Source organism: Phaseolus vulgaris, chromosome 2 (assembly GCF_051622355.1).
Source record: "Phaseolus vulgaris cultivar YP4 chromosome 2, ASM5162235v1, whole genome shotgun sequence".
Lineage (NCBI taxonomy): Eukaryota > Viridiplantae > Streptophyta > Magnoliopsida > Fabales > Fabaceae > Phaseolus > Phaseolus vulgaris.
In genome coordinates this window covers 41809024-41824449 of record NC_143499.1, presented here as the reverse complement: position 1 = coordinate 41824449, position 15426 = coordinate 41809024, and the positions used below count along the sequence as shown (strand labels likewise).

Here is a 15426-nt window from a genome sequence, read left to right as displayed (position 1 = left end):
CATTTATATTAACTTTTATATATTATTTAGATAAATTTATGTATTATTATTTTTCATTATATGTGTAATTTATAATTTAAATGAAAATAATATCAGAGAAACAATATATGATATAAATTTGAGTGAAAAAGAAAAAAAAATTGCAGTCTGAAATAGTAAAATCTTAGTAAATAATATTCTATTTTTTTTTATTTTACTATTGTATATGTTAGGTAGTCATAAGATTTAAAATATTATAATTTTAAAATAAAACAGGAATATTAATATTTGTTACAAGTAGTAGTGGAAGCACTAAATTTATTTATTTTGTAATGAGTTTATTATGTATAAAAAGTAATAAACAAAACATTACAAACTAATAGATATGATAATAAAATATGATGACTAAAATTATTGTTTAACAACAAAGTACAGTAATCATTATTGATGTAAGAAACTAAAAAGGTTAAATAAATTAATCAATTGAAAGGGCAGTAATTAGAAATTGTAAAAATAATAAGAGGATAAAATTAGAAACTAAATGAAAATATGATAACAATTTAAAAAAATATAAAAAATGATTGAAATTAATTAAATTTCAAAATGATGATAATATGATAAAGAAGTTGATTCTAGACACAACTGAAATGGACACTTTCGGTTTGTGGTTGATATGAATCCTGCACTGTAAATATCAGGGCTACCTTAACTCCCCAACATATTGCTGCGATCATTTACCAAATGGAAGCCTTTTGCACAACTCAATCCTCCTCTGCTTCCACGTCTCTTCTCAATTTCCAGGTATTACTCTCACATTTGGAACATATACCAACCCTCTTCTTTCAAGCTTTAACACTTTTATACTTCATAATATTATGTCAAATTATCTTTACAACCAATGTCGTCAACTTAATTTAACTTGCTTGAACTATTCATTTCATATTACCCTTTTTTTTTGTTATCCTGGAAGTTCATTCAATGCCTTTTCTGAATTTGGTTGGATGCCAAAATCATTTCTTGAAAGTGAATTTTGATTCTAGTTGCTGTTGCTGTTGTTTGTTGCTGAAGATGGAAATTCCTTTTTCATCAGAGCTAGTGAAAGTTGGTACTTATTGATATAATTTCTGCTTCATCTTGTTGCTCTCTTTTAATTCATACTGCAGGGCCCTGAGTTGGCTAGAAGAAAGTTTTGTAAGAATTCTTCACACACTATTTTGGCATCACCTACGCTACCTAAACCGTTTCTTCAGATTTATGGTAGACCTCAGACATTGATTTATACGTCAACGAGACTCTCTTCTGGAACACATAGAGCAGCAATATCGGCTGAAGCTGGACGACAAAATTGGGATTTTGGAAGATTTGTAAAAACACTATACTTCTTCAATGGGTTCCCATCTCCTGCTAAGGTAACACTTTCTTCAACTTTCAACTTGTATAACTAGAGAGTAATAGGAAGAAAGAGAGAGAGGGAAAGACTTATATGGATCTACTAATGAATATTCTTCATTTCTGAATTGTGAAGTTCTTTGACTTTCTAGCTGAGAAACTTTCTGGTCCTTCCCCGAGTGTAATGGTTAACTCAATGAGAACTTCTGATATTGTCCTGGTAGCTGGAGCTACTGGTGGCGTTGGTCGAAGAGTAGTTGACATACTACGGAAGAAAGGAATTCCAGTTCGAGTATTGGTATTGTTGTTAACTTACCCTTTTCACAAGATTTCATTCCGTATAATAGTTTCTAGATAAAGAACAAAGATAAGAATTTAGATTTTTTTTTTCATTAATGATTGAATTTGGTGCATAACAATTATTATATTTCTGTATCAATATTTATCAGGTTAGAAATGAAGAGAAGGCAAGAAGGATGTTAGGCTCGGATGTTGATTTGGTGAGTCAGTTTAATAATGTACTGAAAGACATTACAAATGATAAAAAAAATTGTAGTTTCTTAGTTCGCTATAATTTGCTTTGGGTTCTGAATTTTGCAAAAACTGGCACCTTAGATTTCTGGTTATCATTTTTTTGATAATGAGGTGTTATTGGACCTAAATACAAGGAATTCAGCAATGATGGAAGATAGAAGTTAGTTTGGTGATAATCAATTTGACTTCTGGCCATATGAAGTTCTTCACTGATTTTTCAGTGGAAGATTTGCTAATGTTTCAAGATTTTGTGGAATATAATAATGTTCCCCAGTGCAGACTTACCTGTTATTTTCTTATTGAGTGATTGCAAAAAGTGCACTACGTAAATTGATTGTTTCTTTATCCATTACTTTCTCTGCTTCCAACTTACCTTTATATGTACACTAAGGTTGTTGGAGACATTACAAAAGATAGCACTTTGATACCTGAATACTTTAAAGGCGTGAAGAAAGTGATCAATGCTGCTTCTGTTATTGTTGGCCCTAAGGAAGGAGACACTCCAGACAGAGCAAAATACAGCCAAGTATGTCCATTATCTTTATTAAGAGAGACAAATTTGATTTTTCTTACACAGTAATTGATACTTATCTTTCACTGAGAAATAGGTGTATAATATCTACTAATGATTCTATTTGGACAAATTTTTCCATAAATACTTTCTCTCATATGCTAAAATTAGGTTATGAAAAGGTTATAATCAGTTTTTGAAGAAACTAAATGGAGTATCTTCTACAAATTAACTTATGCTTAAGATAATTTTAACTTGTAAGAAACAAATACTTCATTTTTTCTCATTATTATAAGTGTTTATGGGAAAATTTATAACAGCGGGGCCATTGTCAACCAGTTACTTCTCTTAATTGTTCTAGTTGCATGATTGTTTGGTGAATGCTTCATTGTTATTTCTCACTAACAGAATGAAATTATTTTTGGTGCAGGGAGTTAAGTTTTTTGAGCCTGAGGTAGGTTATTGATTTTCCTTTTCGTTGAAATTATCTTCACAGTCAGAGGTTTTCCTGTCTTTTTAATTTGGAAGTACAGATGATCTTAAGCTCATTTGTGAAATTTTTTAAGCTTCTTTTCTTAGTTATTGGTTGTTGAAAACAGATAAAAGGTGACTCACCAGAAAAGGTTGAGTACTTAGGAATGAGAAATTTGATCAAGGCTGTGAAGGACAATCTTGGACTTCGAAGAGGAAGGCTATTATTTGGATTTGAAGGTAGGTTCCTAGTTGACAAAAGTAATTAATTGTTTTGATTCAACTTAATTGCTTAATCAGACTTTTTGACATATACAAGGCCAGTGAGCACCACACTTAACTTTGGTGCATGATATAAAAAGGAAACTCGTAGAAGCTGAATTGATTTTTATTCTTTCTAGAGGGTGGAGGATGGGAGAGATTGTGAGGCGCAGTTCATGCATTAAAAAGTGTTCCACATCCACTTGGCTAATAGTAGGAAGAACAATTAAAGGGTGACTTATTGGATTGGGCTTTGAACTTTGAACATTAAGTTGTGACTGATTGCAGCGTCTCTGTTGCATGGATTGGCTTTGTGCTTGCAACATGCTAAGAGTGTTTCAGTTTTACTGCTGTGCATTCTGTGAATAGAATTTGTTTTCTATTTTCCTTGCAGGCAATAATTACAGGCAGCTTCCTTGGGGTGCTTTAGATGATGTGGTAATGGGCGGAGTTAGTGAAAGTACTTATCAAATTGACCCAAGTGGGGGTGAAAATGGTGGACCAACTGGGGTTTTTAAAGGTATGTGTCAAATTCTTGAAATGCATGTGACTTCACTTTTGAGGGAATTTATAATCTGTGTTTTACTGCCCAAAATAATACAAATTTGTGTCTAGTTCAGGTGTTGTTTCAACAACAAACAATGGTGGCTTTACAAGTATCAGAACTAAGGTAATGAACAAGCATTTATATAAACTTTTCAATGAGGTCAGGCAAATGGCAGTGACATATTTGATTCAATACTCGACCACTGTGAAAATAGAAGGTTACATTTTGATTAATATTGTTTGAACCAACTCTGACGTAATCTTTTCTTAAATCTAGAAAATGACCTCGATTTATTCTCTTCAATGAAAAAGTGTCATGTGTCGTCAATTCCTAATGTTCCACTAAATTCTGACAAATGGATATAAAATCTAAATTGATGTGCTGGTTCACTTATAGCTTTAGATAAGTTTCTGATACTGCCTTTTAATATGATTTTAACTGTATATCGCCCTTGAGAATTTTTTAGCTACTGAATAGTTCAGTTCTTGTGAAAGGTATATACTAAAGAACCATTTTGTTTGAAGCAAGGAAAACACTTATTTATTAGGCCATTAAGGAATGAATACAGTTTTCCCTTGAAAGCATTTAACTTGAAGTATGAAATGAAGGTTCAGAGAATATCAGCATATAAAATATTTTGCATTTCTTATTTTTTTTCAAGGAGTATATTTTTCCAGTAGTTGAATTAAGTTTAAAGTATATTACTAATTATTTCCAAGTTTCTGGAGTTGCTAGCTGTCTATGGCTAACTGTTTTTGGAGTGAGTATAGTATATTGACTTCATGTTAACTAGTTACTTGGTGAAACAAAGTTCTTATATAAAAAAGGAGAGTTTCACAATTGGTTTTCAGAATTTCTCAGAACCTGAAAATCTTTCTGCATATGATGGTTTGGAGTTCCGCCTAAAAGGTGATGGGCGTAGATATAAAATCATTGTTCGTACAAGCAGTGATTGGGACACTGTTGGTTACACTTCAGGCTTTGACACCGAGAAAGGAAAATGGCAATCGGTAGGTATCATCCATTGCAATTGTTGCAGTCTATATTATCTAAGACGAACTCAAGTGTTTTGTTCTTTTTTTTGCGTTTCATAGATTCAAGTGCCATTTTCTTCCTTGAGGCCTGTATTTCGAGCAAGAACTGTGTCTGATGCTCCACCATTTGATCCAAGCATTGTTGCATCATTACAGGTATGGCTTTGTTAGTATACCATTATGTCTTTTGGCTTAGAAATCCCACACTGGTTCTTAATGATGGGGCTAATTTCTGCAGCTCATGTTCAGCAAGTTTGAGTATGATGGTAAATTAAATGAAACTTTTGTGGAAGGTCCATTTGAGCTTCCAGTGTCTAGCATAAGGGCATATATAAAGGATCCAATAACACCCAGGTAATAGCCTTATCTTTTTGGTTGTCTTTTCCATGCATTTTTTACACTGATTACTTAATCATTTTTGTACTATATGTGTCACCTTCAGGTTTGTACATGTGAGCTCAGCAGGAGTTACAAGACCTGAAAGACCTGGACTTGATCTAAGTAAACAGCCTCCTGCCGTTCGATTAAACAAGGAACTGGATTTTATTCTCACATTTAAACTAAAGGTAAAATATCTGGTTCCTTGTTTACCACAGATATATTAATATTACTAAATTTTAAGGTCTATATTTAGTAAAAAGTTGATTCTGTCAAGGTCACCTTGGTCCACAAAACTAGTTTCTTGGTTAAGATTTGTTATTTATGAGTTCATTGTTCAGATTGTTTGTCCTAATCAAGTGTTTTTCCTTCTTTAACTCAAATAATTAGTCGATTTTAAACCAGTGAGAGTTGGTTGAACTGGAGCAAAACTGATGATTAAAACCAATTTGAACGGGTTGCTGTACTTCATTTAATTTAATTCGTTTAAAATTATAAAATATATTTTGATGGAATCTTGTTTGATACAAAGACCTAAAGTAGCAGCTGTTGAATTCTTATAATTAGGAGCTTATGACCTAGTCTACTTTAAGCCTAAACTAAGTCAAGGCATGCATATTAACTGAATAAGTCAAGTTAAATATTTTTTAAACGTATACGTAGTTAAAAAGGATTGGAGTTTATGCCATTCTTTTAGTTTTGAGCCTAAAGGATGGCATATTTTTTTATTGCTACTTAAGGTATTAAATTTTTATTACCATGTTTTAAGATTATATACTTGTTAATCTATCTAAAGGCTAACCCATTAGTCTCCATATAAGTTTAGGCCTATTAGCCAATTTAAAGATATGGGTTTTGACATATTTAAAAGGCTTTGCTCATTAAATAGACTTTAAGCCAGGCCTTATAAAGTCCAAGCTCAGCTTTTATAAACAACTTATATTCGCCCTCTATTAAGACTTTCTCAAGGAACCTCCTTTGCTGGAGATCTTACCCCAAAATATAGCTAAAATAGAGTTTATAAGTTAGAGCAAATTTCTCCTTACAGATAAATTTTTGTTAGGTTGAGTTAAACATAAACTTACTTTCTAAGATCCTTAGTGCTTACCATGGCCTATTCAATTATGGAATTCATATTTCTGTCACATGCTTGTTCATTTGCTAAAAATGGCTAATGTTGCAACAGGGAGAGGATTTGCTTAGGGAAAGTGGCATTCCCTATCTAATCGTAAGGCCTTGTGCATTAACTGAGGAGCCTGCTGGTGCCGATCTTATTTTTGATCAAGGAGATAATATTACGGTATCGTGAAAACAAAAGATTGATGCTTCTCTCAGTTTAAGTGCTCTGACTAACCTGTTTATCTCACAATACATTTCTGCTTATTCTTTATTTTTTTGGCATTTCATTGTAACTATATATATAGTAGCATTTTGCTCATTGCCGAGTGCTATGCAAAAATTAACAGGGTAAAATATCAAGGGAAGAGATTGCTCGTATGTGTGTAGCTGCACTTGATAGCCCTTATGCGTGTGACAAAACATTTGAGGTCAGCCTTTTCTTTTGTTATGTTCATATTATTCATAATCTGTTTAATATTTTTACGTTTTCTAAATGTAATGTGAACTTCTCTTGATCCGGGGACCTCCATTTTCGAGAGGAGCCTGCTTCATAAATCTAATATTACCCTTTTATTAAGTAAACTGTTGCTGCTTCTATTATAAAATACCAGTCATATTGCATTGTATTATGGGCAGTCTCACTCTGTTTTTCTAGCTACATAATCTATAATAAACATTGCAGGTCAAAAGTGTGATTCCATTTAGCGAGCCATTCACTGTGGATCCAGCAAACCCTCCCCCAGAAAAGGACTATGACATATATTTTAAAAATTTAAAAGAAGGCATTACAGGGAAGGAAGCTCTCCAACAAGATCCTGTTTCTGTTTAGTGTTGGTGTATTGTACAGTTCAGCTATGAATATTGCAGATGTGAGAGTACGTTGAGAGCTATACAGTCTTTGATCTATAGATTCTAAACTTCACAAATTTGTGTTCCTTTTAAACCAAGTTCATATGTGACCTTTACCTTACTAGATGCATGTATATTATGTCATTAAACTGGATCTTTTTCCTCTTTTGCTGTAGCAAATAGGAACGCAAAATTCAAACTGGAAGATAGAATTATCGTTTTCTTTTTCTTGTAACAGTTTAGGTTTACATCCCCATCTCCCTTCAAATGCACTATGACTGTTTAAAACTTAATCTACTTATATAACATTTCGTTCAATTTTTCCTTTTTAGGAAAAAGATGGATCAAACACTAATTGCAGAGCTTTTTACTGCTGTCTATAGTTCGATTATGATCGTCTATATTTTTTTAATTGAACGGAGCTTATATTTCAATTGTTTCCTTGTCTAATCAAAATTATATGGATTGAATTTCATGTTACTTATTGTTTATTACTAATCGAGTTTAAATATTTTAAATTTTTAAGTTAGAACTTTTTTTTATTACCTGAACATTAAAATATTATAAACTCAAACATCGATTTGTATTTTCAATCACGGTATCAACTATTGTTTAAGAGAATAAAACATTTGACAAGTACATGGTAATTGTCTAGAATTTTCATACATGTTATAAATCTCTTTATAAATAAAATAAATCATTTGTTGCGTATCATGTCAGTGATAAAGAGCAAAAACAATATAAAAAATTCAAAGAAATAATTTTTTACAAATGTACCGAAATTACAAGTACTAAAATGAATTGGACTCCAAATATTGTATCCTAAAGGATCAGCGCATTACTTACTTAGTTGAATATTTGCATATTTACATTAAATAACCTATCAAAAATAAAGAAAATAGAAGTTTTTTTTTTCTATCAAATAGTTGGTCTGCAAGGTGTGCTAATGTTAATTTTGGAGGAGAAGTCGAAATTGGAACTTACTAAATAACTCTTATTCAACCAATTAAGTATTAATTCAGTTTTTATTTAATGTTTATCATCAGCTCGTGATTATTCAAATCTTAATTTTAATTCCTTATAAAATTGAACCAAAGTCACATACTTGTGTTTGGAATTCCCTGCAGAACTCAATCAAGTATACAACTTTCGATATAAAGAGTTTAAAGATGTCTTGATTATAATCAACCTATTCATAGTAATAATCCAATTACGCCTTTTCCCCAATTCTAGGTTTAAATCATATTCCAATGACAATTAATTTTCAAGAAAATAGAAGATGAGGAATCATATATAATTATTGAGGGCCAGCAATATCATAATAGAAACTTAGATTAAAATTATGAATTTAGATTTAATTACATTCAACTTCAACTATAGGTGATTAGCTGGTTATAACTAGCTAGAGAAGCAAAATCTTAAGCTTGGATAAATTTGTGATGAAGACCTTGAGAAATGTTTTGTAGTAAGTATGAGAGTTTTAATATTTTCATGTATATTAAATTAAGTAAACACATGTATGTCGAACATATTTATATTTTTATGACATTCATTTTTGGATTTTAACAATGAGTTAATTCATATTATACTTGTATTTCTAAATCTCCTCCACTACTTATCTCAATTTCCAAGTTGTTTTCTCTCTTGAGAAAATCATACATGCTGATTTTGGGGAAAAAAACCCAAAGTTGTCGTCTTTGATCTTTAGTATATTTTGAAAGTTAAAAAACTGATTTTTAAGAAACTAAAAGCATTCTGTCGATATAGAATCTTTTACAGGAACTTGCCAATTAACTACCGCCTTTAATATATTAATAATATTTTTTAAGTAAAAACATTTATTTTTAATTTCATAATCACGTGTTGGTCACTAAAGACGTTTGTCATTTATATAAGAATGAATGGTGACAAGGGATAAATTAGAATTTTGTATTCAAACATGGTGTTGATGGAGAAGTGAAATTGTGTTGGCACAACCCTATGAACATGTGAGTATGAGTATCTTAATCTAAGATGAAGAACAGGGAAAAGAGAAGATTAGGGGAGCCAAAGGTAGTGCAGTACGAAAACAATGGATCACAAATTGATATTCTATATGATATTTTACACAAAAACGCACAGATATACATCTTTTTTGGCTAAGCAAAAAGAATAGAAATACACGTAAATTCCTGTGAATATGATACGACAATCATAGAGAAATTTTTGGATTAATTCAGTTTTGTATTGTAAACAAGAAACAGTGCAGAAAAATCTTCCCAGTTTGTTTACATTCAGTATCAGGCACAGCAGAAGACCTGCAAAAAGGATAAGGCATAGAATTTTTCAGTGGTAGTTAGGTAAGAAGCAGAGGAAATTGACATGGAGCACTAGTTGGAACCAATGGAACAGGGAAAGAACCAAGAAGTGTCACTGTACAGTGAAACAAACTCTGAATTTTTTGCCATGTCTTGTTCGTGCATTTTTTCTTCTGAGTCTTTGAAGCATTTCTTGCTCAGTGAATATCCTTCCGGGTGAGTTCAAGAACACGGTGCGTGGAACCGGAGGAGACCACAACCCACTTTGTTCATAATCAAAATCAAACTGTGACTCGTCGTGGAACTTCTCTAGCAACTTATCAGACACGGGCTTTGAGACATGCTGAACTTTAATGTTTTGTGAAGAGGTCTGATGGGGCAGCATTTCAGTGGAAGATATGAGTGATGGTGAATGAAAATTTGAACGATATTGATAACACAGCAATGTGGTGCGTGAGATAAGGAAAATACAGGGTGGGAGTGATATAGCATTTGCAATGGAGACAAATTTTATGAGGGGCTAATGACGCAGAAGGTGGGAACTGTGACAAGGACGTGTATGGCTGTATACAATCATAGATAGGTCGTGATCACCATAATATGAGATAATGAGATTCTTTTGGTGTTTCAATGCCAAGTGTTCACTTTGTTTCTTTTCAGAACCTGCATATTTAAATATAGCAAAATCCTTATGCAGTTTCTTACGTGATTTCAGCATTATTTTTTAATCAGGATTAAAGTCTCACGACCATTTACATGAATTTTAAAGTGAAACTTTTGGTTTTGACTGGTCCTACTTCACTGGTTATTCTAAAGCTCTTCTATTTGGGTTGGTGGTGAGCATAGAAGCATGTCTAGATGTGAGGAGAATAATTTCTGGGACACTTAGGCATTATGTTAAAATAATGTTTAAATTTTGTACAGAGATGAAATTAAGTTTGTTGGTTTGTTGAATGGATAAAGAATGCAATTATGCTTTGATTTATTATATAAAAGAAGTATTTAAGTGTAGTTGTTTTTCCCTTAATGGCATGGGAAAAGTTTGATTCCTTTATTCCTTCTTGGTACTGTGTTTATGTGTGTAAAATGGGGAGCTAGGTCTGGTGTTTCTGTATTCTCTCAGGGTTAAAATGTCAGATTTTGTTTTCATCTTTAGGTAGAAGGAGGAAATGAATATGAGGAATCAATGAGCAAAATTTTATCATCATTTCTCTAACCCCTTGGGTGTCAATAATGATGCATGTCTTTGTCTCCAAAAAACTTTTAATCACAAAAATAAAGAGAGAGGTAGCAGCTACCAAAAGCATAAATAGAATAAATGCTATTATTATTCCCTGCCAACATATACTTCATAATCAAAATATTATACTTTCATAATATTTATTTTAAAATTAATTTCAAAATAGTTATGAAAGGGATATTTGGAACAATTTATGGATACGAATTATTCATTTATATATAACACATTTATTTCATAACTAAAATATCATACATCCAAATCATCTATTTAAAAATAGACAGATGATGAAGATTACTTCGGGAATCGCGTTTAAAATTTAAGTAGAAAAAATAGTGTGACTAGGTCTGGGAATATGACATATGGGGAATCCTAGTGAGTTAAGGTGGGCACACAAATCCATTCAAAGATGTTCTAGATTTTAATTTCTTCAATCCATTTATAGGTCCAATTAAATGGATCATATTTTTTCAGTCCAAATTTTGTATTCAATAACTCATAATTCAAATACAATTTTTTTATTGTATAATCTAAAATGTAAAAAAAAAATTGTTGCATATCATCTAAAATTAGTTACTACTGTTAACGATATATTATCTATTTTTTTTATATACATTTATACATATTGAAAACAAAAAGAAGCTTAAATAAAATAGAAATAAAATACATTTGTTAAATTAAAATAAAATTTGTCACAAAAAGATGTATAACTAATTCATATATTGAGAGCAGGAATGTAAACAATACATTGTGTAAAAATCTATTGTTATGTTCTTGATTTCTGTCACGTACAAAACAAGAATGTCTAACATAAACATTCTTCTTATTTATCACACTACAAGTTATTGGAGTGCAATATGTGTTTCCTCTCACGTTAAAGTGTCTTTAGTGATGTAATCACAATCAATCATCATTTGCAAGACATTGGTGATTTGCCTAAATATGTCTTGTATTCATTAAAATGACATTTGTTAATGATTATGTTAAAATGAAATTTGTGATAAATAATAAACAATGCATATATTAAACACTATAATAACTTATCGAACATGCATGATCCTGCTATGATGCAGAGTCTATCTACATCATGTGGACTATAAGCACAATGACGTGGCAGTACAGTCGATCCATCACGAACTATATATTGTTGTGAAACAGTTTTGAACCATTATATGTATTCAGCTACACATGCAAATGCATGACAAGCCAATGTCACACCTGTGACGAGGTGGTAAAAAAAAGTGTAACCACGTGTCTTTTATAACCGTCAAAACTCCACTGTCAAACGACATGGGAGGTGAAGGAATTGTTTGCTCATATTCCCATTGCTGCAACACACGCTTGGACAAATGTTTATATGCATACCCATATGGATGTATCCGTAAAATAAGGATATTGACTCGAACGACCTACTGTAACGATAGACTTCATATGGAGCCTAAATAACCCTAACATGGGTTAGAGCATCTAATTGGACTCGCTCAACACCAACAATATAAATATGTCATTTAGTGACATATTGTGCTCATGGGTGAACCTTATGAAATGTAGGATTCATATCCTTCCTTTCCATGTTCGGAAAGTGCTCATATACGTGTTTGTTACAATTTCAACACAATAGTATTTATTATTCATATTATGATAAATGTAACTTTTATTAATTATGTATATGATTTGCTTGTATAAGGGTCGCATAACCGCTCAATTGTTTTTTCTGGGCAAAGCACACACCCTCTAATTGGTTATACATGTAGGTTAGTGCGATAACTCCCCACGAGTATCCACCATACATTCGTAGATTGTTGAGCAACAGCGAGTACAACACAGAGATTGATGTTGCACTATTTATGAGTAAATATCGTGCATCCCTCTAGATGCAACAAATACCTCTCGGAGCGTCTGACATATGCACCTCGATAATGTCTCAACTCTGAGGTGGCATCACCCAAGTCAGCCCCTAACAACTCCACCAAAATTGTTAAAGCGACAACAAATTACATTGGGACGTACGTAAAATATTTCCTTACAATAGGGATATGGAGCAGTGCCAACATATGATTCAATGTTATCGTGATCTCACCAACTCAAATGTGGAAAGTGTTGATGTCCCATTGTCATCTCTCCAAAAAAACTGAAATTAATCCCTTAACGGCTACCTTGTAAATTATGTTGCATAGCGACAACAATCCCAAATTAAGTATGAATGGTTCAATTTGGGAGCAAGGCACCCAAAATTTACTTAATTTGCGACCATGGGAGACCAATTTTAACTATCAACAATACTAACAAAAATATGACTATTTGTAACTAAAATTAATGTCATTGTGATCCATACAACAATTGAATACAAACGAGTAAGAATGATGAATCTCAATCCCAATTTTTTCTATTGAATCATCTAAATCGTTTATTTGTTTTATTTAAATTTCTTATATAAATTCGTGATACCAACCACCTTTCAAACAAACTTTAACACATCTTTTTATATTTAGTAAATATTATATTTTAGAATTGTTTCTTATGTTTGATATCTGTTTTTATAAACAAATTATTACTTCTGACTCGGTACACTTGTCAATTAAAAAGTCATAAATACACTCTAGATTACATAATCTAAATCATATCACGTTTTTTATATACACTCTGGATTGCACAATCCATAATATATTTTCACATCGAGAGATACCTTATACCAATTCAAAGTGTATTTTGAAAAAAAATAACATATTTCAAATTGTGAATTCTGTATTTTAAAAATGTAATATTTTTCGGATTATAAAATATAAAAATTTTGTAAGATTACTTAATCTGGATTACAATGATATAGAATTGAAAACATTAAAGGAATGTTTTACCAACCTTTGAAACCGGTACAATAGGACAATAATTGTTCAAGAAAGACCAAATCTCGAGCGAAGAAGTGCGGAAATGCTCTCCAGCACACAAGCAAAAGAGAGAGGGTGTGGTGGCTATAGAGGAAATCTGACTAAGAAGATGAAGAAGGGGTGCTGCAACGGAAAAAACTTATTTATTTTTTTCATTTAAGATAATATGATTTTTCACCAATGAGGATGCAAGAAGAATTTCTCTTTTTAAATGAACTATCCAATGATATATTTGGGCCTTAATACAAGATGCACATTGGCCCGTCAAGTAAGCAAAAATACATTATAAAGTGGGAAATGCATTTGAAACGATAAAGTGAAACATAACTACTAATTCAAAATTAACATTTAATATTTTTTTAATGTATTGTACTTATGTACTGTGTTTTAATCCATCTCAATTAGTATTTATCACTCTTCTAGTTATAGTAATTGTTAGGCAGGATAAGTTTGTTTCTTTTTACACTTAAAAAAAATATTAAATAAAAACTAATTTTAGAAACTAAAATAATTAGTTACTATTTAATTAAATTAGAGATTGTTTTATAAATTAAAAAAATTATTGGTATCTAAAATAATTTTTATTATTAATAAAAATTTATAAAATGGTTTCTAAATTTTTTAAATTATCTAACAATTAGTTATCAAAGTTTTAGCTACTTACTATTTTATATTCTAAATTAGTTTTTATTAGTTTTTTAGAGAGTAATTTAGTGGTTAAAACTTAGATAAGTAATTTATATACAAATTTAAAAATTATTTTATAAATTTTAATTATTAATAAAAATCAATTTAGATATATATAAATAATTTTTTGTCTCTAAATTAATATATAATTTAATTAATATAGTGATTAATTATTTCTATCTCTAAACTTAGTTATTATTTAATAATCTTCTTATATAGTATTTCTTCATTTCATCTAACAACTAAGTGGCCATAATCACTAATAGGTAGACACTATTAAGTTTTTTACATTGACAATAAATAAAAAAATTAAACTCTACTAATTATTATTAAAATAATATGTAAGTATATAATTTTAATTATATTTTTAGTTTTTGTGTATTTTTAGTAAAACCCATTTTGGTCTTCTACTTTTTAAAAGCTTTCGGGTCATATTTTTTTTCTGTCCTATGCTGGAATTAATTTTTCACACAATTTTTACTATGTTTTGTGACTGTTTTTATCCGAGTATTAATCAAGTTTTATAGTTTGTATATAAGCATAAAAAAGTACAATATTATGTCTTTAAATAAATCTCTATGTTGAAAGAATAACATTAACTTGGATCTAGGAATTAAAAAAAAATAAAAGAACAAAAAATTAAACGGAAAAATGCCTTTTTAATCTTGCGATTTTGCTCTTTATCTTTTGAAATACAATCATTACTTTTACAGAATAAGTCCCGTGCAAATTTGATTTTTCTTTTATTGAATGAACATCACGTCTAAGAAAGGAAGAGAAAATGGTTGTTTCCATGCTCCTTTTTAACCAAACAAAAGTGTAATAATATTGGGGTATTCCCTAATAGGGAGTGTTCAAATCTTAAAAACCTTAATCCATGTGAAGTTATCCATCAAATAATGAATAAAAATATATACATAGAGTTATATTTTCGTACTTTGTAAATATTTCTCTAACAACGTGACAAATTTAAAACGATGAACGGTGTAATATTTAATGCTTCAATAGTTTTTTTTTTATACTAAAGTCTAGTCTTTAAATATTTGGTGCCGCTAGAATTCGAAATCTATTGTATGTTTAAACATAACAAAATTATGTAAATATGAATTCTTATTTTTTTTAAAAACCACTTCTAAGCACTTTCGGCCGGCTTGTTATGGACTGAACCAGCAATGTGAAGGTGAAAACGTCTTTTTCAAAAGTAAACTTTATAAAGCAATCTTATGTTACTGTTTTTTTTTCTCATAG

General features: G+C 30.8%; 2 protein-coding genes across 5 annotated transcripts; one reads left to right on the top strand and one right to left on the bottom strand.

The window, feature by feature from the left end:
* Positions 1 to 598: 598 nt before the first annotated feature.
* Positions 599 to 7309, top strand: LOC137812160 (NAD(P)-binding Rossmann-fold superfamily protein). 4 transcript variants are annotated; one of them, XR_016518770.1, is made up of 16 exons: positions 599 to 780; positions 1143 to 1388; positions 1505 to 1666; positions 1818 to 1868; positions 2294 to 2428; positions 2844 to 2867; positions 3013 to 3124; positions 3540 to 3665; positions 3761 to 3815; positions 4544 to 4702; positions 4787 to 4882; positions 4965 to 5080; positions 5169 to 5292; positions 6291 to 6404; positions 6571 to 6651; positions 6906 to 7309. XR_016518770.1 is itself a non-coding variant. In XM_068614077.2 (16 exons), the coding sequence occupies exons 1-16, from the start codon at positions 721 to 723 to the stop codon at positions 7050 to 7052; spliced, it is 1803 nt and encodes a 600-aa protein (XP_068470178.1). In that variant the 5' UTR covers positions 599 to 720; the 3' UTR covers positions 7053 to 7309. The 4 variants fall into 4 exon arrangements, 3 of the variants coding, with proteins under 3 accessions (XP_068470178.1, XP_068470179.1, XP_090154992.1); XM_068614077.2 differs by having other exon boundaries at positions 3766 to 3815; XM_068614078.2 differs by having other exon boundaries at positions 618 to 780; positions 1521 to 1666; positions 3766 to 3815.
* Positions 7310 to 9252: 1943 nt separating this feature from the next.
* On the bottom strand, positions 9253 to 9860 carry LOC137812159 (uncharacterized). The gene is made up of 2 exons (XM_090299430.1): positions 9486 to 9860; positions 9253 to 9369 (listed from the first exon to the last, which is right to left on the bottom strand). Exons 1-2 carry the CDS (start codon positions 9752 to 9754, stop codon positions 9288 to 9290), a joined length of 351 nt encoding a protein of 116 aa, XP_090155556.1. The 5' UTR covers positions 9755 to 9860; the 3' UTR covers positions 9253 to 9287.
* Between the last annotated feature and the right edge of the window lie 5566 nt (positions 9861 to 15426).